At 55.0% G+C, this 23,016-nt stretch overlaps 2 protein-coding genes across 6 annotated transcripts; one reads left to right on the top strand and one right to left on the bottom strand.

Annotated features, from left to right (window-relative positions):
* Positions 1-446: 446 nt before the first annotated feature.
* On the top strand, positions 447-9,055 carry PLEKHH3 (pleckstrin homology, MyTH4 and FERM domain containing H3). Of its 4 annotated transcripts, none has more exons than XM_044921382.1 (13): positions 447-1,077; positions 3,051-3,106; positions 3,463-3,542; positions 3,644-3,835; positions 3,920-4,077; positions 4,190-4,310; positions 5,064-5,370; positions 5,923-6,130; positions 6,347-6,474; positions 6,776-6,908; positions 7,099-7,572; positions 7,865-8,056; positions 8,612-9,055. In XM_044921382.1, exons 1-13 carry the CDS (start codon positions 916-918, stop codon positions 8,786-8,788), a joined length of 2,388 nt encoding a protein of 795 aa, XP_044777317.1. In that variant the 5' UTR covers positions 447-915; the 3' UTR covers positions 8,789-9,055. The 4 variants fall into 4 exon arrangements, with proteins under 4 accessions (XP_044777317.1, XP_021537470.1, XP_044777318.1 ...); XM_021681795.1 differs by having other exon boundaries at positions 6,347-6,483; XM_044921381.1 differs by lacking the exon at positions 447-1,077 and adding an exon at positions 1,095-1,658 and having other exon boundaries at positions 6,347-6,483.
* A 662-nt stretch (positions 9,056-9,717) lies between these two features.
* LOC110573271 (tubulin gamma-2 chain) lies at positions 9,718-14,361 on the bottom strand. 2 transcript variants are annotated; one of them, XM_021681739.2, is made up of 11 exons: positions 14,309-14,361; positions 13,915-14,027; positions 13,547-13,714; positions 13,179-13,247; positions 12,753-12,832; positions 12,210-12,336; positions 11,506-11,592; positions 11,240-11,389; positions 10,714-10,866; positions 10,455-10,616; positions 9,718-10,327 (listed from the first exon to the last, which is right to left on the bottom strand). In XM_021681739.2, the coding sequence occupies exons 1-11, from the start codon at positions 14,355-14,357 to the stop codon at positions 10,130-10,132; spliced, it is 1,356 nt and encodes a 451-aa protein (XP_021537414.1). In that variant the 5' UTR covers positions 14,358-14,361; the 3' UTR covers positions 9,718-10,129. The 2 variants fall into 2 exon arrangements, with proteins under 2 accessions (XP_021537414.1, XP_044777414.1); XM_044921479.1 differs by having other exon boundaries at positions 9,955-10,327; positions 12,753-12,859; positions 14,309-14,357.
* Positions 14,362-23,016: the final 8,655 nt, after the last annotated feature.

Here is a 23,016-nt window from a genome sequence, read left to right as displayed (position 1 = left end):
TCCTTTCTCAGGGACCCTGAGACGAGACAGGAGTTGAGAGAGCAGCAGTCGGGGCCTTCCTCTATGCCCTATGCCCTTCGTTCTCCAAAGCTCCGTCTCCAGAGGGTTTTAATCTGTTGGTTGGTGAGCCAAGAGTTAAAACAAGGGCATGAAGGCGGGCTTCCGTGACATCACTAGCACTCCGCGTCCGACCTCAGGGACGGGGGCGTGGCTGACATCGCACCGCCCCCTCCCTCCTTATTCCTCTGCTCCTCCCCGCTGTCACCAAGCCAGGGGCACATGATGCAACCCGCCGCGGTTTCAGTGGCCTGATTGGTGGCCGCGCCCGGCGCCAGGCACAGGGATTGGGCAGGGGAGGCTGTGACGAAAACTGCACCCTGCCCTGTAAAGAAGGGAGGAGAGAAAGAAGAGGGAAAGGTGGGGGGGGCCTCAGAGGGGAGGGGGTTGGGGAGGCGGGGTCCCGGCGCTGTGCTCGCGCCCCTAGCGCGCCAGTCCCGGGGCTGCAGGGAGCGCAGCGCGCGCGGCCCGGGCCCCGGCCACCGGACACCCTACCGGACACGACCCTCCCTGGAGCTTGGACAACTGCCCACCTCGGACATTGCACCGGACACTGCCCCCCACAGGGCTGGACACTACAACGGACACTACTTCCCAGCTCCGGACATTGCTGCCCCCCCCCCAGCCCTGGACTCTTTCCCCCTCCCCCTCCGGGGGCCCAGACCCGGAGCCCCCCGCAGGCTCTAGCAAGCGACCCCTTGCACCCTAGCGCCGACACTGCCTCCTCCTTGTCCCCCTCTCCCTTCCCCTCCTCCCGCCGCATCATTCCCCCGCTGGGGTCGGAGCCCCGCCAGTTTCTCCGACCCCCTGCAGCTCGGCCCGGCTGCCCGCGCCCCCATCCCCCGGCTGCTCGCCCGGATGCCTCTCCCCGGGGGATTGTGGTGGCTCCTCTGCTGCCGTCGAGGCTTTACTCTTCTGCACCGGGACTACGGGGACGGCGAGCTTAGCGGGGACGGGGACGAGGACGAGGACGAGGAGACCTTTGAGCTGCGGACCCCGAGTCCAGCGGGCGGCGGGAGGGTAAGTCCCTGGGGGTTTGGAGCCTTGTCTCAATCTCTCTCACTACAAGCGGCCGTCACGTCTGATCCTGCTCCAGACTCCAGCCAAACGCCGTGCTCTTGGCGGACGGGGACGTGGGAGAGGTTTTTGCCTGGGGGGCCAGGAGCCCCCGGGAGCTCAAGGAGCAGCCCTACTCGGGATGTGCCTGTGGGCCTCGCGCCACATGCTGGGCGCTGTCCACCTGCTAGGGGCCCCGAGGCAGGGGAGGCGTCACGCGTGGCGCGACCTGGCCCTGCCTCTCCCTTCCCCGCCGGGCCCGCGTCCCATCCCGTCTCCTTCCGCCTCCGCCAGCGCCGAGGAATGTGGCGAGGCCGGCTGGGCGGCTCGGACGCCTGGGTCCGCTCCGCTCCCAGTTCGTGAGCGCTGAGTGCTGGGGCCAGATGCCGGAGCTCCCGACGCGGGGACCTGGGAGAGGGGGAGAAGGCATCCTCAGATTGGGGTCCGTGGCAGGGACCCCACGGAGAGGGAGCTGGGGGCCACGACTCTTCGAGGACCCCTCGTCATTACCCTGCCACTCAAGACAGAACTCTCAGCCCTCCCTGGTGAGGCTCCTGGGGAATCCCTGCGGGGATGGTGAGGGACACTTGGCTCCCCGGTTTTGTGGAATCTCCCCGTGGGGAAACTGAGGCTCGATTGGTCTGGAAGACCTCCATCCCCTGAGGTCCCCTCCCGGATTCCCCTGCACACCCGCAACCAGACTCCCGTGTGCTATGGCCTGGGTCAGGCTCCCATCCCCCGCTCAGGGGTCCCCAGCAGGCCCGGTGGCTCGGTGCCCGGGTGGGGCGGGCTGCGCCGCTGGGGCCGGCGCCAGCACCTGGCGGAGGCGGAGGGCGGATAAATATAGAGGGGGGTGGAGGGAGGGAAGCAGGGGACTGCGATTAGGAGACTTGGTCTAAGAGAGTGGTCAGCACCTGCCCCCGCGGTGGTGTGGCTGAGAACTCCTCTTGAACCCTCCAGAAAAGAGGTGGATCTGCGTCCCAGGAAGGCACAGGACCCAGGCGTCCCCAAGCTTCCAGCCTGGGCAGGACCGGCTCTGTGAACCACGCCATTGCCTCCCTCATGCTCCACCTCCACCCCCCTCCCCCGAGCTTGGGGACAGGTGTCCCTGTCCCCCCTCCCCCACCTCCCCGTCCTGGCTTTAACAGTCTGGGTGCAATGGGACCATGGCACAGTTCCTGCCTGACCTGGCTCCTGGACGGGTTTTTGGACTCTCTCAGACCCCAGTCTCCTGTTGAAGTTCCAGGGCAGGGGGGAGAAGGGCAAAATCCTGAACTGTACCTCCCCTGGAGAGTGTGTGCCATTTTTCAGCCTGCCCTTCCTGAGCCCTAGCAAAGGGGGAGGGAGGGTCTCTGCTTACGGTTGAGTTTCAGGGATGTCTGTGGGAGGGCATAAGATGTTCTTGGAGAAAGCCATACACTGAAGGAGTCCCTCTTCCCGTCATCCACCTCTGTGCCCACCACCTGCCTGTCTGCCAGCTAATGAAGGGAAAATGAGGAGGAGGGGGTGACTCCCAACAAGAAGGAGCTCCATCCACCTCTCTCTTTTTGAAGATGGGGAAGCTAGGGCCCAAAGACTGAGAGGATCTGTGAAGGTTCCACAGCCAGTTAGTGGTTCGAGTTAGTGGTCAGACTGTTACTAGAACCCAGGTCTCCCGACTGGACTCCCTGCACAGTGCTCTTTCCACCGTATCCAGCCCTGATTTAAATCTTCAAAGGGAAACAGAGACAAGGCGGGAGCCTTGACTTCTTAGCTGGGGCTGTTCTGTAGAGATTGGCAGAAAGGGCAACCTCCTGGCTTCAGCTCTCTCCCTCACAGTCACGACCCCACTCCTTGATCCCTCAATTCCCTGAGCAGCGCTGTCCGGGGGGCAGAAGCCACGGGCATCCTACGCTGACGGCTGTGATCCTGAGGGCTGCCCCCGCCTGTTTCCCCAGGGCCCCCTGGACGTGACGCTCACTCAGCCGGTGAGGAGCGGGCCGGTCTCAGACAGGTGAGCTCGGCCCCTGCGTCTCAGGGTATGAAGCCCCCAGCCTGTTCCCGGGACCCCAATCCTCGCCGTCTTCCCTCCCGCAGTTGTGCAATAAGGGAGAGGCCTTACGCCGGACGCTGTGGTTTGGCCGGGGTCCCGGGGGGGCGGTCCGACTGGGGGCGCGGGGAGAAAGGGGGGGTCTGGGCTATTTCTGGTGCGAGGTCAGAACGGCCCAGCGGTTCCCACAGCCTGGGGGAGGGGTGTCCAGGCCAGGAGCAGGCTCCCCTCGCGGTCTGGGGAGCCCCGACTGAGGAGCCCCCTGGAGGCGGGGTGCGGGACCGACAGCCTCGCCCAACCCTCCCTCCCCTCTGGCCCAGGCTGCAGAGCTGGGAGGAGACACGGAGCCTCATCCCGGAGAAGGGGCCGCCTGAGGAGGACCCGGACGTCGTCGTGAAAGGTGGGGACCCACCTTATGCACCCTGGAAGTCTCAATCCCAACCCTCCAGGGGATAACGTCTTCTCCTGCTCACCCCCTTTTTCTCCCTCCCCTCCCCCCAGGTTGGCTGTACAGAGAGCCCCGCGGAGGAGGGGCTCGGCCCTGGTTGCCCCCGCGCCGGGCCTGGTTCGTGCTCACCCGGGACTCCCTGGACCAGTTCAGTAGCAGCGGGAAGGGGGCGCGGCGCCTCGGGAGCCTCGTGCTCACCAGCTTGTGCTCGGTGACCGGCCCAGAGCGCCGTCCCAAGGAGACCGGTGAGACTTCGTGGGGATTCTTGTACCTCCCTGCGCATCGGCCCCAGCCGGTCCTGATTGCCCTCCACCGCCTCTTTTTCCCAGGTCTGTGGTCAGTGACCGTGTCGGGCCGGAAGCACAGCGTCCGGCTCTGCTCCCCCCGCCAGGCCGAGGCCGAACGCTGGGGGGTGGCGCTGCGAGAAGTGATCGCCTCCAAGGCGCCGCTGGAGACCCCTACCCAGCTGCTGCTTAGGGATATTCAGGTGTGAAAGAGGGGACTTCATGGAGAAAGAGGAGGGTGGTGGACCCAGAAGCTTTCTGAGTTCATGGGGAGCCCCTTTTTCCATCCCTGTGACTCCCTTCCCTGGCTTCTAGGAGAGTTGTGGGGACCCGGAGACCGTGGCCCTTATTTACCTACGGAACCCAATTCTGAGGCACACCAGTGGGGCCTTGTATGCTCCACTCCTGCCCCTGCCCTACGGTGTCAGCGCCCCAGGTGAGTGGTGGCATGGCTCCAGTCCCTTGGACGGGGAATCTGAATGCCTCACTTGACAAGGACTTAGAAGTCCAAAAGGGGCCCAGCCCCTCACTTTTCAAAGGGCTGAGAATGGAAGCTGACCAGACTGATACCCAGGGTGGAGGAGAGGGAAGCCAGCACAGGAAAAAAGGCCCCCTTTGACCACCTTCTCTATGGGTCTCATTCTGACTACCGATACTCCTTCGTGAGTTTTTACACTCTATTTTTCATTATACTCTTGAGCCCCTGTCATACTATGTTTACAAGTGCTGGAAAAGCCAGCACTTTGGGAGAATGTGCTGGCCTCATCCAGCTATATCTCTTTCCAAAAATGAATAGTGACCAGTCCCGGTTCTAAAACTAGAAGATTAAGGGGAGCTGGGAGAAGATCCCTTGTTTCCCGACTCCTGGTCCAGCCTGTTTTCTGGCCCATGGTGATGGCTCTTAGTGCCCAATTACAGAATCTGGGGTTTGAACCTGTGTCCTTTAGTCAACCCCTGTAGCTCACTAACTCAGAGTGCAGCCTTAGGGGCTCCGGACGGGGAGGGGCCTGGGAGGCTCTGTGGGGACCACTGCTTTCCCTTCACTCTTCCTGTCGTTCGTACTCTCCCCTCCTTGCCACCCCCTGTCCCCTTACACTCCCTCTGACCTTTCCCTGGTTCATGCCTTCCTTCCAGGGCCCAGCTCTGTGTCCCCTCTCCAAACCGTCCCTCCGCCCCCACCCTCCCGCAGGTCCGGGCTACGCACCCTTGCGCGAGGAGGCGGTGCGGCTGTTCCTGGCTCTGCAGGCGCTGGAGGGGGCGCGGCGCCCCGGGCCCCTGATGCAGGGTGTGCTCCAAACCTGCCGGGACCTGCCCGCGCTCCGCGACGAGCTCTTCCTGCAGCTGGCTAAGCAGACTTCGGGCCCCGCAGGGCCCCCCGGGCCCCGAGCTACCCAAGACCCCGCGGCCCTTCGGTACTGGCAGCTCCTCACCTGCATGAGCTGCACCTTCCGGCCCGGGGGAGCTGTGCGGGGGCACCTCCTGGGGCATCTGGAGAGGTGAGGGGGAGGGGCGGGGAGGGAGCTACAGGGCTGGGAGAGAATGACAGGCCTTGCCAAATTGGCGGGTGGAGAACTTCCAGCCAAAGAAGGGAAGAGACTTGACCGCTGCTAATATGTACAGCGTCTTTGTGGGAACGACAAGATCATATCCCACTTTCGGGCGGAGGAATTACAAGAGGCGCCCCCCTTTGGGCAAGAGGAATTACTAAGGGCTGCTTTTCCTCCGGGCTGAGGCAGTCCAGCCAGGGCTTTTAGGTTGCAGAGTGGAATGGGACTGGATTTTGGATTTCATCTCGAAGGAGGATCAGGGAGACTTTGGCAAGTGGGAGGGGGAGGTTCGGAGAGAGCTGTCAGGGCCTTTGAAAGTAATTCAGCTCCATGCAGTGCTCCAAGGGTAGATTCAGAAGAGAGCTGGTGGCTACCTTCAAGCAACTTGAGTTGGAAGGGAGGGAATCCATGAGAGGAAAGAAACGAGACGATAAGAAGGCGAGAGGGAGAGGGAGAAGGAAAGCCCTCTGGGCACTGACCCTCGGGTCTTCCCTAACCCAGGACGGAGCAGGCGCTCCCGGACACAGAACTGGCGGCCTACGCGCGCTTCATCAGGAAAGCGCTGGGCCGGACGCGCGGCCGGGAGCTGGTGCCTTCGCTGGCAGAGATTTCAGCGCTGAGCCGACGGCAGGAGCTCTTATGCACCGTGCACTGTCCGGGGGCTGGTGCCTGCCCTGTGGCCATAGACTCCCACACCACGGCGGGCGAGGTAAGGCCAGAAAAGACCCCTGAAACCTCAACCCCTCCTCCCAGCTTCCCATGCCCAGCTGTCCTGATTAATGGGCTCTAGGTTTGCGCAAGTCTGAGATGCATCATTTGCGTAAGGGGGGGGGAGGGGTGTCGGGACCGGGAGACCTGAAAGAGCTCTCCAGTTGGCGAGACCCCGGCGCGGCCTGACTTTCCTCCCATTCCTCCTCCGCCCCAGGTTGCTCGAGAGCTGGTGGGGCGGCTGGGCTTGGCCCGGAGCCGCAACGCATTCGCGCTGTACGAGCAGCGAGGAGCCCAGGAGCGAGCCCTGGCGGGGGGCACTCTCATGGCCGACGTGCTCACCAGGTTTGAGAAGTAAATGTCCAGCCCCAGCCCCGCTCTCCGTTAACCCATCTGCCTCTCAGCTCCGTTCAATCCCTGTGCAAACGTTTTCCGAGCGCTGGCCACTTGCCCTGCACAGTCACGTTTGCTGGTTCACAGAGGGGCCCTGCCCGCGGGCGGTTTGCTGTCGGGTTTCCAGGCGTCCCAAACATCTGGCCCCGCCCCCAGCATGGTCGCGCTCCTCCCCCCACCCCCGCCAGCGGTGTCCAGCGCCTTGGAGGGGGTCCCGCTTCTGCCTGGCATCCAGTCCTCATCTCTTCTGCAGTTTGGCGGCGGAGGAAGCCGCGCTAGACGACTCGCCGGACTCTGGTTGGAGACTATGTCTGCGTCTTCACGGGCCCCTGCACCCTGAGGGGCTGTCCCCAGACGGTCACGAACTGCCTTTCCTCTTTGAGCAGGTGAGCATCTCCGGCATTCACACACCCCCCCCCCAAAAACCCCCCCGGACTGAACCCCTCGCTTTCCGAGCCGTCACATTTAACAGTTACGGCAACCGCGGGAGGCTTTACTCGGACCCAGACCTCAGATTTTGCACGCCCGGGGCTGTTCGCCGCCCCTCCCGCGCTGACACCCAGTGCCTCCTCCTAGGCTCACGCTCTGCTGCTGCGCGGCCGGCCGCCCCCGCCCGACGACACGCTGCGCGCCCTGGCGGCGCTGCGTCTGCAGAGCCTGCACCGAGACTTCTCCCCGAGGGCGCCCCTGCCGCGCCTGGACCGCCTGCTGCCGCCCCCCCCCCCGCCGCGGGAGGACCCTCCCCGCCCCGTCCCCAGGCCTCCGCCCTCCGCCGCCCTGCTGGCCGGGGCGATCTGGAGCCCGGGCCGGGCCAAGAGGCGCGCGGAGCGGACCCGGCGCGGCGGCGGCGGCGGCGGCGGGGCAGGCGGCACGGCGGGAAGCGCGGCCCGCGAGGGAGGAGGTGGCGCCGGCAGGGTGGCCGCTGTGCTGGGCGGCTGGAAGCGGCTACGGGGCATGGGCCGAGCTGAGGCCATGGCTGCCTACCTGGCTCTGGCGGCGCAGTGTCCAGGGTTCGGCGCTGCTCGGTATGACGTTCTGGAGCTGAGCACGGTGAGGGGGAGAAGGGAGAGGGGACTCTGGCGGCCCAAGCCCTACACCTCTGCTCCAGAGCCACAGGCCCCACTGTGGGTCGTTTCACTCCCCCCGCCCAGCACAGCTGCCCCTCCCAAACCCTGGCCCTTGGGCTCTCACCTCTCCGGAGCCTTAAGCCCCTCCACACATGCAGTGTGGATCACAGAGGGGATGGGGAAACTCCCTGCTCACAGCCATCGCCCCCACCACCACCAAAAATAATGCTGCGGGGTCCCCTCCTTCCACCCTGACTCTACCTATCTGTCCGTAGGAGCCTGGTGGGGGCACTCCACAGAAGCTATGCCTGGGCTTGGGGGCCAAGGCCATGTCCCTCTCCCGGCCCGGTGAGACGGAGCCCGTCCACAGTGTCAGCTATGGCCATGTGGCCGCCTGCCAGCTAATGGGCCCCCACACCCTGGCACTGAGGGTGGGAGAGAGCCAGCTCCTCCTGCAGAGCCCCCAGGTGAGTGGGAAGAGGGTGTGGAAGGAGGAAGGAAGGGAAAGGATGTCAAGAAACATTTTATTAAACACTGAACCGGGTACAGCTCTAGGCACCGGGGATCCAGCAGTGATCAAAGACAAGCTCAAGGCGCTTACATTAGAGCAGGCTGTCAGACACTCCAGAAGGAATCGAAAACTATATAAGACAGGAATAAATGCTACCAAGGTAAGGGTGGGGTGACACGAAGAGATTGGAAGGAGTCATAGCATTAGGTAGGACAGTCAGGAAGGGATACTGGAGGTGACATTTAGGCTAGCCACAGGAAGATCTGGGCAACAGCATTCCAGGTAGAGGATATTGCAGGTGGAAAGGCCCTGGGAGGACAACAGCATCCTGGAGAAGCAGAAAGACACAAGTGTGACTGGCACATAATGAGTGAGGGAGAGCGCCATGGTGAGGAGGGAAAGGTTGCAGGGGGGCAGCTCTCGGAAGGCCCCGGTGAGGAGCCTGGGTGGAAGATGAGACAAAGGAGAACCCAGTGGCCCCTACTGCCCTGTGACCTCTGCCCTCTCTTAGGTGGAAGAGATCATGCAGCTGGTGAATGCCTACTTGCCCAATCCCTCCCCCGAGAGGCCTTGCAGCAGCCCTTCTCCTCCATGCCAAGACCTGCCAGACACCTCCCCTCCCAGCCAGCACCCGGGCCTGGACGAGCCCCAGGGACAGTCTGGTTGTTTGGGGCAGCTGCAGGACTGAGCCTGCCAAGAGGTCACGACCTCCCTTCTGCCTCCAGCCTGGACCTGGACTGCTCTGAGATTTGAGGAAACCATGGACCGTTTTGGCCCTGCAGGGACAGGGCGCACCCCACACCTAAGGGCTGCAATGGGTGCAGACAATTTTCTAGTTTGTTTCTTAATTTATTTGTAGAAGAGAAGCAAAAAAAAAAAAAAAAATCCTTATTTACACAAACGCTTCCTGTGGGAGTGTTGTCAGTGGGACAAGTTAGAGTCCCATAGCTCAGCACTCCACCCCTGGGGACGCCCACATTCTGGGCTTTTACCAGCACGGAGGGGAGTCTGGACACCACAGGGCTCCACCCTCCATGACCTTCTGGATTTAACCTCCTCCTTGCCAGCAGGCTGCCACAGGGTGCTGGGTGGGGCAGGCAACAGGGCAGTTTTGGAAGCTGGCAATTACTCACACTCACTTCTCCATTGAGTGGCACAGGGGTGGCCTCCTGGCGTCTCTGAGGCTGGAAGGCAGTGAGTCATCAGGCCTGGCGCTACCCAGTTCCTACCCCAGTGTCCAGCTTCTGGGCCCTCGTTGGGTCCATTTCGGTGTGCCTACTGCTTTGGGTCTGGAATGGAGAGAAGCTTGGGGCAGGATCAGACCCAAGAACTTCTCTGGCACAGATAAACAAACACCTTATCAGGATGGGCTCAGCCCTACTCCTGAGTTCCGCTCCTGCTTTACCAAGTTAGGTTGAATTGGGTTGCGTTCCTGAGGATCTGATAGCCTTGGGCGCTGGGAATCCAGAGTCCCAGGTTTCCTGACCTGCTCAGATGCTGCAGGCCCTCCTTCACTAGGCCCCACGGCCTACTCCCTGAGTGGAAGAGTCTGGGGCAATGCTGATCCACCCTGGGGCAGGAGCTTAGGCACCGAGGACAGAGCAGACTTCAGTAACCCTCTGTAATCTCGAGAGGTAGGGCTGACTCCAGTAGAGCAGCCTGGTTCTAGGCCAGGTATGCCAATGGAAACAGTGACCACACTGATACCCGGACTACTGGTAGGAAGCTAGAGCAGGTAAAGGCCACATGCCTGGGAACTGGGAGGGAACATGTCTCATCCCCCCATATTCACAGACCAAGCCCTGACTACATCCACAACCAAGCTCTGACTATATTCACGACAAAGCTTTATTACTTCACTAGAGCTAAACAAGCATATCAAAGGTCAGGGCAGAGAAGGGAGGAAGTAGGGCCAGTGCCTGGGCTGGAGATGAATCTAGAAAGGTTTTTGGGGAGGGGAATCTGGGTCACAGGGACCAGGCATTATGGGGACTGTGCTTACTGTCCAGGGGAAGTGGTGGGGAGGAAGTCACTGCTCCTGGGTGCCCCAGGAGATGTAGTCTGGCCGCGTGGCTGCGTGGTACTCGTCGATGAGTTCCTGCACAACCTCTCTGGACGTGTCCAGCTCATCAAAGTTCTCCTTGAAGATGTCCTCCTTGCGGAACTGCTCCAGGAAGGCCTCCCGCTTCCGCAGCTTGTCATACTGCTGGCAGGAACTTTCAAAGAGCTGAAAGAGATAGAAATCTCCAGGATGGGAACCAGTGCGAGATAAGGGGCTGGAATGGAATGGGGCAGAATGATAAGAGTGGCTAGTGGAACAGAGTGGTCAAAGAAGACCAGGAGATTAGGCTCACCGAGGAGATGCTGGTGTGGTTGGCCATCATGAGCCCACTGACCCGGTGGGCCGAAGGCAGGTAGGGAGACTTCCTTGACAGGGCCACCTGGATGCTGGCAGGGCCCCAGGGGATGAAGTTGGCCAGCTTCCGTTCCCGGATCCTCTGCAGACTCTTGTGGACCTGGGGGGAGGGGGTGCACACAACGCACAACAGTGGTGGTGGTAGCCTCTCCTCTACCCCGTGGCTTCCGGGGGTGGCACGAAGGGGCCTCACCTACCTGGGTGGGGTCCACCTCCCCCTGGATGATGTTGAGGATGGCGATGTAGCAGTGATTGGTCTGGCGATCCCGGCCTGTGGACACCATCACGTTCTTGGGCTGCAGCAGCCGCCTCATGACATCCAGGACCGTGGTCTTCCTCACGCTGGCCACCTGAGGGGACAGTGGGCCCCAGGGCCCAGGCCAATGCCTGAGCCCCATCAGACTCGGGCTAGTGCGGTCTCTTGGGGAAGTGTCTCGAGATGCAGGTCTGCACTGAGCCTCTCTGCTCTGGGACCAGGAGAGAGGTTCTTAGCCCTCCTCAGCTCAGCAAGGGCATGCCCCTGTGTGGGAGCGTCCGCAGACCCCACAGAGCCCGGGCCCTGCGGGGAGCCAGAGGCAGAGGGGAGAGGAGAGCAGGTCAGCGTGGAGTCGGACGGTCCGTACCAGTCCCCGAGCACAGAGCCTCTGGGGGCCTCAAGGGGCAGCTCCCGGGGCAGCAGGGGGAGAGAAAGGCGAGGGCAGGGCCTGCCGGGGCTGCTCCTACCGACTGGTCCGTGGTGAGCGGGGTGTAGCCCGTCATGAGGAAGTGGAGTCGAGGAGTGGGGATGAGCGAGGCGATGAGGCCGATGAGGTCGTTGTTCATGTAGCCGGGGTAGCGCAGGGTGGTGGTGCTGGCTGACATGATGGTGGACACCTGCGGACGGCAGCGCGCGTCGTGGGCCGCGGCCCCGGGGACAGGGCTCCCTTCCCGAGACGACAGTCCGGTGAGAGGGGGGCTCCAGCCCAGGGAGTCCAGGAGTGGGGGCTCACCAGCTGGTTGATCTGGGAGAAAGACGGGTTCTGGATGTGCAGGCGGTCGGTGGCGATCCGGTTTAGGGCTGTGTTGTCCAGCACCACCTGGTGGGGGGGGGGACAGAAGAGGGTCACGGCACCTTTTTGAGGAGAAAGCGGGCAGAGAGATAAGTTATTAGCTTAGCCCCCTCTAAACTCCAAAGCCAGGACGTAGGTGTGTTAGCTTTAAAAAGGGGCACTGTCTTAGGGGCATCACAAGACACTTTTCTACCCCCCAGTAAACAAATGGGATTGTCCCCATGTGCCATTCACTGTGCCTGGCTCTGGAGATACATGGCGGATAAAACAGGCACGGTCTGTGCCCCTCACAGAAAAGTATAGTTACAGCCTGAAATACGTACAAAGGAATTTGACCTTGAATGGGCGGTCAGGGAAGATCTGACTAAGAAAGTGACCCTTGGGCTGAGAATTTAAGCATGAATAGGCATTAAATAGGCTAACTGGGGACATATGTCGGGGGGTATACACTTTCTTGAGAGCCTTACTGCCTAAAGGGACTATAAGCAACTTGGAGTCAAGTCCTTAGTTCATAATTTGGGCCACCGGGTATGGCTTTGTTGGTCCTCTGTTCTCTGGGCAGGGGCTTGTGAAGGTCAGGTGTCCATGTCTCACTGGTTTGAGGAGGTGGATCAAAGCCCCCTACTCCCTTCTCCGGTGCTCACCACACAGTCTGCGTTCTGGGTCAGCCTCTTGAGCGTGAGCAGGGAGTTATAGGGCTGGACCACCACATCGCTCATCTCGTCCTGGTTGGGAAACACTGAGTACGTCTGCACCAGCTTCTTGGGGTACCTGGGGGTGAAGAAGAGGGAAAAGGGAACGTGACACAGTGAATTGGAAGGACTCCCATCACTGCCTATCTTGGTCTTCTCTAGAGCTAACAGGGCCATTCCTTTCCAAGTGTCACCAAGCTCTTGGTACAAAAGGGGGGGCCAGGGCAGAACTGAGTGCTCAGAGCCCAGAGTCAAAAAAGAATAAACCTAAAGCATCAAACCCATCAAACCCTTAAGGTCCCTCCTCTCCCTAGGCAAACCCCCTCTTGGGTGTTCTTGCTTCCAAGATGTTCCCTGGATGGCCAGGCTCTGTTCCTACCAATGACTCAAAGCCACAGTGCCAGGCCTTCCAGTCCAAGAGAAAAAAAGGGATAAAAAGGAAAGACCTTACCCAGGGAACCAGGGCTAATGCCCTCTCCCCAAACATAGGCTTACCTGTCATTCAGTCGTTCGAGAAGGTAGGAGCCCAGGCCAGAACCTGTCCCCCCAGCGATGGAATGACACAGCACGAAGCCCTGCATGGGGAGGGATGGAGAGGCAGTCTCCAGGGATGTGGGGGAGAGGCTTCAGGCTTGTCTCATTCCCCACTCCCAACACACTCATGTCTCAAGGCTTCTTCTGTGTCCATCCAGGCTGACACTGCTTGGGAAGGAAGACTCATGCCTAAGGAGCTGATGCCATCCAGATTAGGATCTCCTTGAGGACAAGTACTGTACCTTATTTACTTTGATATCTCACATAGGATACTCAAAAAATTAGTTTTGAATAGAATTGCCCCATCACACCACCTGTTCAGGTACGTCCTGACCTTTCCCCAGCACTTTTCAGCCTTGTTTTCCCTTCAGCGGGGCAGAGCCTCACCTCTAAGCTGTCACTTCCATCTGCTTCTCGGTCTATGATGTCAAAAATGTCTTCGTGGATTTTCTCGCCCTGTAGAGAGAGACATGGGAGGGAGGGTCAGGATGAAGGTTCTGAGGAGTATCTCTTTTCAGCACCAAGAACTCTACCCTGGGACTAGCAGAGCCTCAGCCGTGACCCTCAACCCAAAAAAGCTATTTTGCAAATGATTTGCAGTCTGCATAAACCTCTCCCTGGCTGTCCCTCTTGTCAGGGTATCCCTTCGTCTCTTATTTATTGTCAGTCTGGTCTAGTCAAATCCCCAGGCTGCCTGAGCCTGCCTTGCCCTGGGGAGGGAACATCAGGGGTTTCTGGGATGGCCACCCAGATACCTGCGAGAATCCACTGGCCCAGTTGTTGCCAGCCCCTCCGCCATGCTCCGACAGGTAGATGTTCTCTGGGTTGTAGAGCTTGGCATAGGGGGAGTTGAGGATGGAGTGGATCACCCGGGGCTCCAGGTCCAGCAGCACCGCCCTGGGGATGTAGTGCTCATCGTCTGCCTGTCAAGGGGCATCCAGCAAGGGGGCCCAATCAGCTAAGGCCCAGTCCTCCATCCTCCCAGCTCTGGCTCCTGCCTGCCCCGCCCCCGCCCCTCCCTCCCCGCTCCAAGCCAGCCGCCCTGGCTCTTCTGCCCAGCGGGTTTCCCGGTACCAGGCCTCTGCCCTTCCCTCAGACCCCCTGGCCAAGTCGCTGGGGGCACCTGGTAGAAAAAGACGTCCTTGCGGTCAGTGCCCTCGGTGGCGAACTCCTCCACGATGCCCTCGGGGCTGATACCATGCTCGGCGCACAGCTGTTTCCAGAACTCGAACCCAACTGGGGGATAGGGAGAGATGCCTGGGTCTGCTAGTCGCAAGGCCTCAGGAGCCCAGGGTTAGGCTCAGAAGCTGTCACACTCAGAGGCTGCACCCAAGACACCTGATCTGGGAGCTGTCACAGCCCAGGTGCGGCTCTCCATCTGGGATGTGTTCATCATGCGCAATAGGGCAGGGGATTCATGGAAGGGAAAGGGGGACTGGAGGATGCCAAGCACTGGGTGGGACCCGAAGAGGCAGAACCGGAGACTGGAGGGGCCCGGCGCTCGCTCGCTCGCTCACTCTGGTTGCCGCATTGGCCCAGCTGCAGGGTGATGATCTCCCGGGGCATCGCTCTTCAGCCCTGCCCCGCGGGAGTCACGGCGGAGACGAATGCCTGGCAGCCCAGCTCGCAGAACGTGGGGAGCGCGCGCTCTCTTCGTCTTTTGACGCGAGTGCTCGGTCTGCGCCTGTGCAGTGCGGGTCTCCCGGCTGCCGCCGGGCCGAGGAGCCCAACCCGGACATCATTTCCCCCACAACACTTACAGCTGGAATTCGGCACAAGCGCAGTGTGAGGCCACGCCCCCTTCTGCTCACCCCCCCCCCCAGCTCCGCGCCTGCGCCATGAGGCTTGTTGGGAAGGCGGGGAGACCCGGGTGTCGGAGCGGGGAGGGGCGGTCCAGGTGGGCCCGGTCAGCTGGGCGTTGCGGGTAGGTAAGCCGGTTGGTGGCTCTTTTGGACAGAGGGGCTGGGTTCAAGCCAGTCTTTTTTTAAATTTCTATTTTTAAGTTAAATCTACCTAACATAAAATTTACCATTTTAATCATTTTTAATTGTACAGTTCTGTGGCATAATGTACGTTCACACTGTTCTGCCACCATCATTGTCATTCATCCCCCAGAACTTTGTCACCTTCCCAAAATGAAACCCTGTACCATTAAATAGTAACTCTCCATCCTCATCCCCATCAACAGCCTGCTTTCTGTCTCTACAATTTTGACCAGGCATTTTTTTTTTAAAGACTTTGCCCATTTATTTGACAGAGAGACAGAGAGAGCGAGGGAGGGAACACAAGCAGAGGGAGTAGGAGAGGGAGAAGGAGGCTTCCCGCTGAGCAGAGAGGCCGATGCAGGGCTGGATCCCAGGACCCTGGGATCATGACCTGAGCCAAAGGCAGATGCTTAACCACTGAGCCACCCAGGCACCTCATTGACCAGGCATCTTATGTAAGTGGAATTATATGTATTTGTCCTTTTGTGTCTAGCTTATTTCACTTAGCATAATGTCCTCAGGGTGACTTCATGTTGTAGCATGTGTCAGAATTTCATTCTTTTTTAAGGATGTATAATATTCCATTGCATGTATATGCCACATTTTGTGTTTATCCATTCCTCTGTAGGAATGCTCCCACCTATTGGCTATTGTGAATAATTCTGCCATGAACAAGGTTGTACAAATAAGTTTGAGTACCTGCTTTCAGGTATTCATTATCCTGGGTAGACACCCAGAAGCAGAATTTCTGGATCATATGGTAATTCTGTGTTTAATTTTTTGAGGAATTGCTGTACCATTTTATAGAGTGGCAGCACTATTTTATTCCCACCGGCAATGTGCAAAGGTTCCAATTTCTCCACATCCTCACCAACACTTGTTACTTTCTATTTTTTGTTTTGTTTTGTTTTATAATAGCCATCTTATTGAGTGTGAAGTGGTATCTCATTGTGGTTTCTGTTTTATTTTTTTAAATTCTTTTAAAGAAAAAAAATTCTTTCAAAGATTATTTATTTGAGAGAAAGAGAGGGGGGCGGGGAGGGGCAGAGGGAGAGAGAGACTCTCAAGCAGACTTCCCGCTGAGTGTGGAGCCCAAAAAGGGGCTCCATCCCACGACCCTGAGATCAAGGCCTGAGCTGAAATCAAGAACCTGACTTTTGGCTTAACCCACTGAGCCACCCAGGTGCCCCTCTGCTTTACTTTAAATTACAGAAAGTTTTAAACATATAAGCATGATTTTGTATTTTTATTATATGTTTTTTTCTGTTTTGAATTTTTATGTAAATGGTATCAGAGTATACTAGCCTTTTGTAACCTGCTTTTTTCACCCTACATTAGATTTGGCAATGTTGATACATGTAGATTTATTTCATTGTTTTTAACTGCTTTGTAGTATTTCACTGGATGAATAAAATAGTTTATTCTATTCCTACATGGGTGTGATTAGATTATTTCTACTTATCCCTTATTACATAGAATGAATACAGGATTGGTCACTTCTGAACATGAAGTTCTCTACACTGGCATGTGCATCTTCTTTAGAAAGCTTACAAACTTTACAAGTTTTCACATATTTTTTCCTAGACTGATGTACCAATTTACACTCTTACCAGCAAAGGAGTTTCCATTTCCTTATACCCGCATCCACACCTGGGTTATCAGATCTTAATTTTTGTCCATCCCATGGATGCCCAATGGGATCTCATGATTGCAGTTTCCACACAGTCTGATCACAAGGGAGGTTGACTTGATTTGTTGTGGTTGTTAGACCTTTCAGAATTGCCTGTTCATATCCTTTGCCCATTTTTCTATTGGGCTATTTTTTTTTTAGACATAAGATATTCTACGAATTTCTTCTTAGTTGTACGGGTCACAAATATTGTCACTTGGTCTATGGCTTGTCTTTTTTTTTTTTAAGATTTTATTTATTTGACACACACAGAGAGAAAGATAGTGAGAGAGAGAGAGAGAGAGCACAAGCAGGGGAAGCAGCAGGTAGAGGGAGAGAGAGAAGCACGCTCCCTGCCGAGCAAGGAGTCTGATGCAGGGCTCGATCCCAGGACCCCAGGATCATGACCCAAGCCAAAGGCAGACACTTAACCGATTGAGCCACCCAGGCACCCCTATGGCTTGTGTTTATATTTTGCATCTGGTGTCTTTTGGGATAGAAGATTTTAATGTAGACAGTTATCCTACTTTTCTTTTCTGTTTTGTATGTTTTATACCTTGTTAAAGAATCATCCCCTTTCCCAGTATCATAAATCTGTCCTTCTATGTTTCCTTCCAAATCACCCATAGTAGTTTTGCTTCTTCCCTGTGTTGTGTACTGACTTGTTACGATTTCAAATCCACGTTTTGAAAAGTTGTTTTGGACAAAGTTGTTTGTGGTTTGAACTTGTTCTCATGAAATTGTTTTGAAGTTGGGTATTAGAACTTTCTTATCGAACTCTTAGCACCTGGAGTGGAGAGGACCATTACATCATTGACACCATAGTAACAGCCAGCCATGGTGTCCATCACATGGTGGACTTTTTTAAACTTTAAAAACCAAGAGGTGTGACCAGCAACTCAAAAGTGTTTGGTCTGGACAAGGCTACTCTTTGCTGACCTAAATAGTTCTCTGGAGATCTTGAGACACTCCTGCTGTGGCCAGGCTACCTTGGTCGGCCGTGGTGTTAAACCACACAGCGGTCTCAGGAAGAGAAGGGACATCTGCTTCTGCCTTAGTGAGGCAACTCCTCCTAGGTAGTGGTGGTGCAAGCTGTCTAGCCGTCCCTGCAGGAATAATCTTCAGAGCAGCTACCTTGCCTGCCAACACTGGCACCATCTCCTGCTAGCTACGTGCCCCAGCAGAGAGGGACCTGAGCAGGCAGCTGATGCCCAGCTTTTAGTCGGAAGGACTGACACTACCGAGAACCAACTCATAGAAAGGTACACCTCAACTAATATTGAACATTATTTCTTTCATCTCTCCTTTGCCTGGAACAGTAATGTAATTAATCTATCATTGGTTTGGAATATGTTAGTTCTTTATTGGTGTATTATTATCCTGCATGCTCTTGGCTTGTGAAATATTATTACTATAAATTATAATTCTTACAGTCAACCGGTGTTAAATAAATTATTGGCAAAGACAAACTTAGTCTCTGAGCATAACTTGCCTTGAACAAACACCCTGTAGGTCTTTGTTCATCTGGAACTTATTTGGAGGCCTGCTGTAAGATAGGGATCCACTTTATCTTTTCCATATGGATGGCCAATGGTCTCCAAGCCAATTACTGAAGAGTGGGTGCAGCGCCCCCCACCCCCAGAACATTCTAATCCCCCAGTCTGATGCGGGGCTGGCTTCTGGCTGCTCTTCTGCTCCACTGGGCTGTCTGTCTGTCCCTGTCTGGCGGGCTCTCTCAGAGCTGCTGCAGAGGCCCTGGCAAAAGAACCACTGCCAAGAGTCATGCTCAGACGAAGTTTTTTGTTTTCTTTTCTCTCTCACTTTCTCTTTTTTTATGAGAACTCGGCCACCTTCCAGCCCTGGATGCCAAGAACCCTCTGGGCTTCTTTAGAAGACTCTGGCTTATCCCATACCCGTCCCCTCCCAGGCCTCTGCTCAGTTTCCCTCCCCTCACCCCACGTCAGCCTCCCAGCCCACTTCCTCCACTTGGGCCAGGCTGTTGGGGGTGTCCCCTGGGAGGACTGGCAGCCTCGCCCTTTCAGGGAGGGCCTGGGTGCTCCCTTTGAAGTTTGAGCTCCTCCTTGGGGCTCACTCCCCCTGATGGAGCTGCTCCTAAGGGCTGGCTGTCTTCAGAGGCTCTGCTAGGCCCCTCTCTAAGTGCCCAGGTGAAGAGGAAAGCTTGAGAGATGAGAGTAGACTTGCCAGCCCTCCCTTCCTTGTGAGTCTGGAACGGCTGTCTGCTTCCTTTAAAATACTAACCTGTAAGCAGTTTAGGAACACTTGTGAAATGAGAGAGTTTAATTTCAACCTTTTCTTGTGATTAATCACAGTGCCTTGCTCCTCCTTCTAGTTTCCCAGAAGTGGGAAAACTTCCTTCAAATCCTAGTTATAGGCAAACAGGTTAGAACGTGTGACTTGATCTGAGCTGGAGAAATTGCAAGGTGGGTTTTCGAAGAAGCCATCTCTGACCAGCCGGAGGCTCCTTCTCACCTGTAGAAATGGGTTGGAGATATGCTTATGTACAGAGCTGAACATAAATCCTCCCGGTTATTAGCAGGTTATGCTTTCCATTTCTGCCAGGTGGAGAAAATGGAGGGGGATACAAATCAATAAGAAGAAAACAAGGGCGCCTGGGTGGCTCAGTTGGTTAAGCGACTGCCTTCGGCTCAGGTCATGATCCTGGAGTCCCTGGATCGAGTCCCGCATCAGGTTCCCTGCTCGGCAGGGTGCCTGCTTCTCCCCCTGACCCTCCCCCCTCTCATGTGCTCTCTCTCTCTCATTCTCTCTGTCTCAAATAAATAAATAAAATCTTTAAAAAAAAAGAAAACAAGCAAGGGGGCATTTGGCTGGCTCAGTTGGTAGAGCATGTGACTCTTGATCTCAGGGTTGTGAGTTCGAGCCCCATGTTGGGGTAGAGTTTCTTCATAAAAAGAAGAAGGAGAAGGAGAAGAAGAAGGAGGAGGAGGAGGAGAGAATGAATAGTCAAAAAATAGGTAAAAGGAATAAACGGTTCATGATAAATAAAAATGTAAAATGATACTCAGTCTAACTAGTAATCAGAAAAATTCAAACTTAAGGCAAAATATTAGATAAGCAAAAATTTAAAGATATCTAGTGTTGATGAGGCTTCTGAGAAATGGATGCTTTAATACAGTATTTTTATATTGGTGGTAGTTTAAATGGATACATTCTGGATACATTCTGGAGGGTAAACTGGCAGTTCTCTTGATATGTAAAATCACGTAACCTTTGACCCAGCAATTCTACTTCCAGGAATAACCTGGGTCCCTGATAACTAGGGACATGTGCTGGAACATATGCACAAAGATGTATATATATAGGGATGTGTGCTGCAGCAGTGTTCATAATGCTGAACAGCAACCTGGCCGTCCATGTGTCCATCCAGAGGGGTGGGTATAAATAAACTTATAGTGATCCCTATTAAGGAATACAAAGGAGCCATTTTTTTTTAAAGATTTTATTTATTTATTTGACAGAGAGAGACACAGCGAGAGAGGGAACACAAGCAAGGGGAGTGGGAGAGGGAGAAGCAGACTCCCCTCAGAGCAGGGAGCCCGATGTGGGACTCGATCCCAGGACCCTGGGATCATGACCCGAGCCGAAGGCAGTCGCTTAACCGACTGAGCCACCCAGGCGCCCCAAAGGAGCCATTTTTAAGAAATATAAGGTATGGGGCGCCTGGGTGGCTCAGTTGGTTAGGCGACTGCCTTCGGCTCAGGTCATGATCCTGGAGTCCCGGGATCGAGTCCCGCATCAGGCTCCCTGCTCGGCAGGGAGTCTGCTTCTCCCTCTGACCCTCCCCCTTCTCATGTGCTCGCTCTCTCTCATTCTCTCTTTCTCAAAATAAATAAATAAAATCTTTAAAAAAAAAAAAAGAAATATAAGGTAGAAGTATCATCAGCATGGAAAGGTGGCCAACACATGGTAGGTGACAAAAATAAGTTTTGTCAAAAAACGAAAGTATTTTTGAGCGCACACAGAGGAAAAAAAAAAGATGTGTATGTGCGTGCACTGTGCACGTGCGCATGTTGAGGGGGCTGCTGGTGTGGAAGAAGCAGCACATGTGCAGGCTGGATGTGAGAGATGGCATGCTGAGTTTATGGTGAAGGAGGAAAGCGTCAGGTAGTGAACTGGAGAAGTCAGCCAGGACCAGACCTGGATGTGCCTTGCAAAACAGGAAGCTGCTGAGGGTTGCTGAACCAGGCACTGGGCTGGAGAAAGATCCCTCCAGCATCAGTGACACATCAAGGTTACCACCCAGGCCTGAAAGGAGCAGGGCCTTGCCCAAGTTTGAAGAGGAGGGGACCGATTCTAGAAACACTGAGTGGGAAGAATCTATAGGAGTTTAAGATGACAGATTCTGTAATGGGTGTAAGGGAGAGGAAGGAGTGTGAGAGGACAGATTTCAATCACTGGGTGATTACTGAGACACAAGGAAGTCAAGAGGAGCATGGATCCACAGGTTGAGTTTGAGATGCCTGGGAATATCCAGATGGAGCTAGGGGCCCAGTAGGTGACAGAGAATTCACAGGTCTAGAGCTAAGGAGAGAGTTCTAGATGGAGAGTGAGCAATACCCAAGTGGCAGTTAAAGCCATAGGGGTGAATAGGGTCGCTCAGGGAGAATTTATGGTGTGGGATGGTCCTAGACTGGAAAAGGACTGGAAGAGAACCTGATAGAATACAACACATATGGGGTAGGAAGGAAGAGTGCATTGCAAGGACAAAATGAAGGAGCCAGCAAAAAGCAGAAGAAAAACTAGTGTGTGTCAGTGAGGTTGGATTGCCTACTCACTTCTGGCAGAGCCCTGATTTTGTTCTGCATTCCACCCTTCTTCCAAGTGGTTTGGCAATAAATCCTGATTAATCCAAGCCAATTATGGTCATCACAGTTTCCTTGCCAGGGACTGATTTAGGAAGGGACATCTGATGCAACTGAGGTCAATGTGATGTGAGGAAAGTCTTCTGGGGGCTCCTGGGGAAGGTCTCCTCCCTGATTAGAAATAGACATACAGGAAGAGACGATCTGTTCTTTAGCTGTGTGTTATCACATTTGGATATGGCACCTGGAACTGCCACAGTCATTCTTTAATGTGTAGAGGAGAGCATCTTGAGGATAAGCCATCATGCTGAGGGTGGTAGAGCAGAAAGATGGAAGGCACTGGGTCCCGGATGTCATTGCTAAGCCATGGAATTGATCAGCCCTGGAGCAGCTTCATAGCTGGACTTCTTAAAATGTAGGATTTATTTTGGGGTGCCTAGGTGGCTCAGTTGGTTAAACGTCAGACTCTTGGTTTCAGCTCAGATCATGATCTCAGGGTCGTGAGATCAAGCCCCACATCGAGCCCCTCATCGAGCCCTGCTCGAGGGCTCACACTCAGCCCAGAGTCTGCTTGGGATTCTCTCCCTCTTCTTCCTCCCCTCTCCTTGCCTTCTCCTTCTCCCTCTCCTTCTGCCCCTCCCCCCTGCTTACAGAAGCACGAGCTCTCTCTCTTTCTAAAATAAATAAATAGGTAACCTCTCCGTCTTCAGGAACTTTGTACTATCATTCAATATGCTTTACTATTGCTCAATAAAATCCTGCTTTGCTATCCAAATAAATAAATAAATAAAATCTTTTTTAAAAACTTAGAATACATTTTTCCTTATGGTTAAGCTATTTGATTTGGATTCTGTTTTTACTTGCAGCTCAAGGCACAGCCATGGGGAAGGATACTGTAGGAGCCTAGGAAAGAGAAAATTCCAAGGAGGAAATGATTTGGAGTAATATGGAGATGGAAAAGGGACCTTCACATTTGGGGGACCATTGGTGACTTTGGTGGAGATATTGACCCTGGGCCATGAGAGTAAAAACCAGATTGCAAAAGCTTACTTACCATTATACATAGTTGGCACTAATGGATATTTGGAGAATCATAAAATTGAGACACAAATGGAAGATAAGGAGGTGGGCAGGGAGGATGGACTTTAAAACGGCATTTTAATCTGGTGCCCACAGATCCCCTGCAGGGGGTCTATGGAAAGAATTCAGGGGACCCATGAACTTGGATGGGAAGAAAATTACACCTTGATTTTTCACCCACCTCTAATTAAAATATCGTCTCCCCTTCAATTATGACTGCAGGCATCAATCTTCAGTAGTATGAGTAGTAACTGTGACTTTGTCACCTGTAAAAATCACAGCTATTTTTACTTCACATTACAGTTGACACAGCTGTTGCGAAATAGTGTTTATAATCATCACTACTTAAAAATATGGGCGTTATTATAGGCCCACGTCAAGATTTTGCTATTTAATGCATTAACAAAGGACACACAAGAATAAAAGAAAGAAGCACATGTATAACAATGTCACAAATTTTAAAAATCTATTGTAACAACTGCATTTCACGGTAATTGATGTCCATGGTAATTCTATGCATATTGCAGGCATTCAAGAACATTATCCACCAGACAGCCAAAGGCATCCATGGTGTGAAAAAGGCTAGGAACTCCAGCTGCAAAGGAAAAGAAAGAAGGGGAGGTTTGCACCGTGGAGATGGGAACGTGGGG

This window comes from Neomonachus schauinslandi, chromosome 15 (genome assembly GCF_002201575.2).
Source record: "Neomonachus schauinslandi chromosome 15, ASM220157v2, whole genome shotgun sequence".
NCBI lineage: Eukaryota > Metazoa > Chordata > Mammalia > Carnivora > Phocidae > Neomonachus > Neomonachus schauinslandi.
This window is presented reverse-complemented; position numbering and strand designations above follow the sequence as displayed.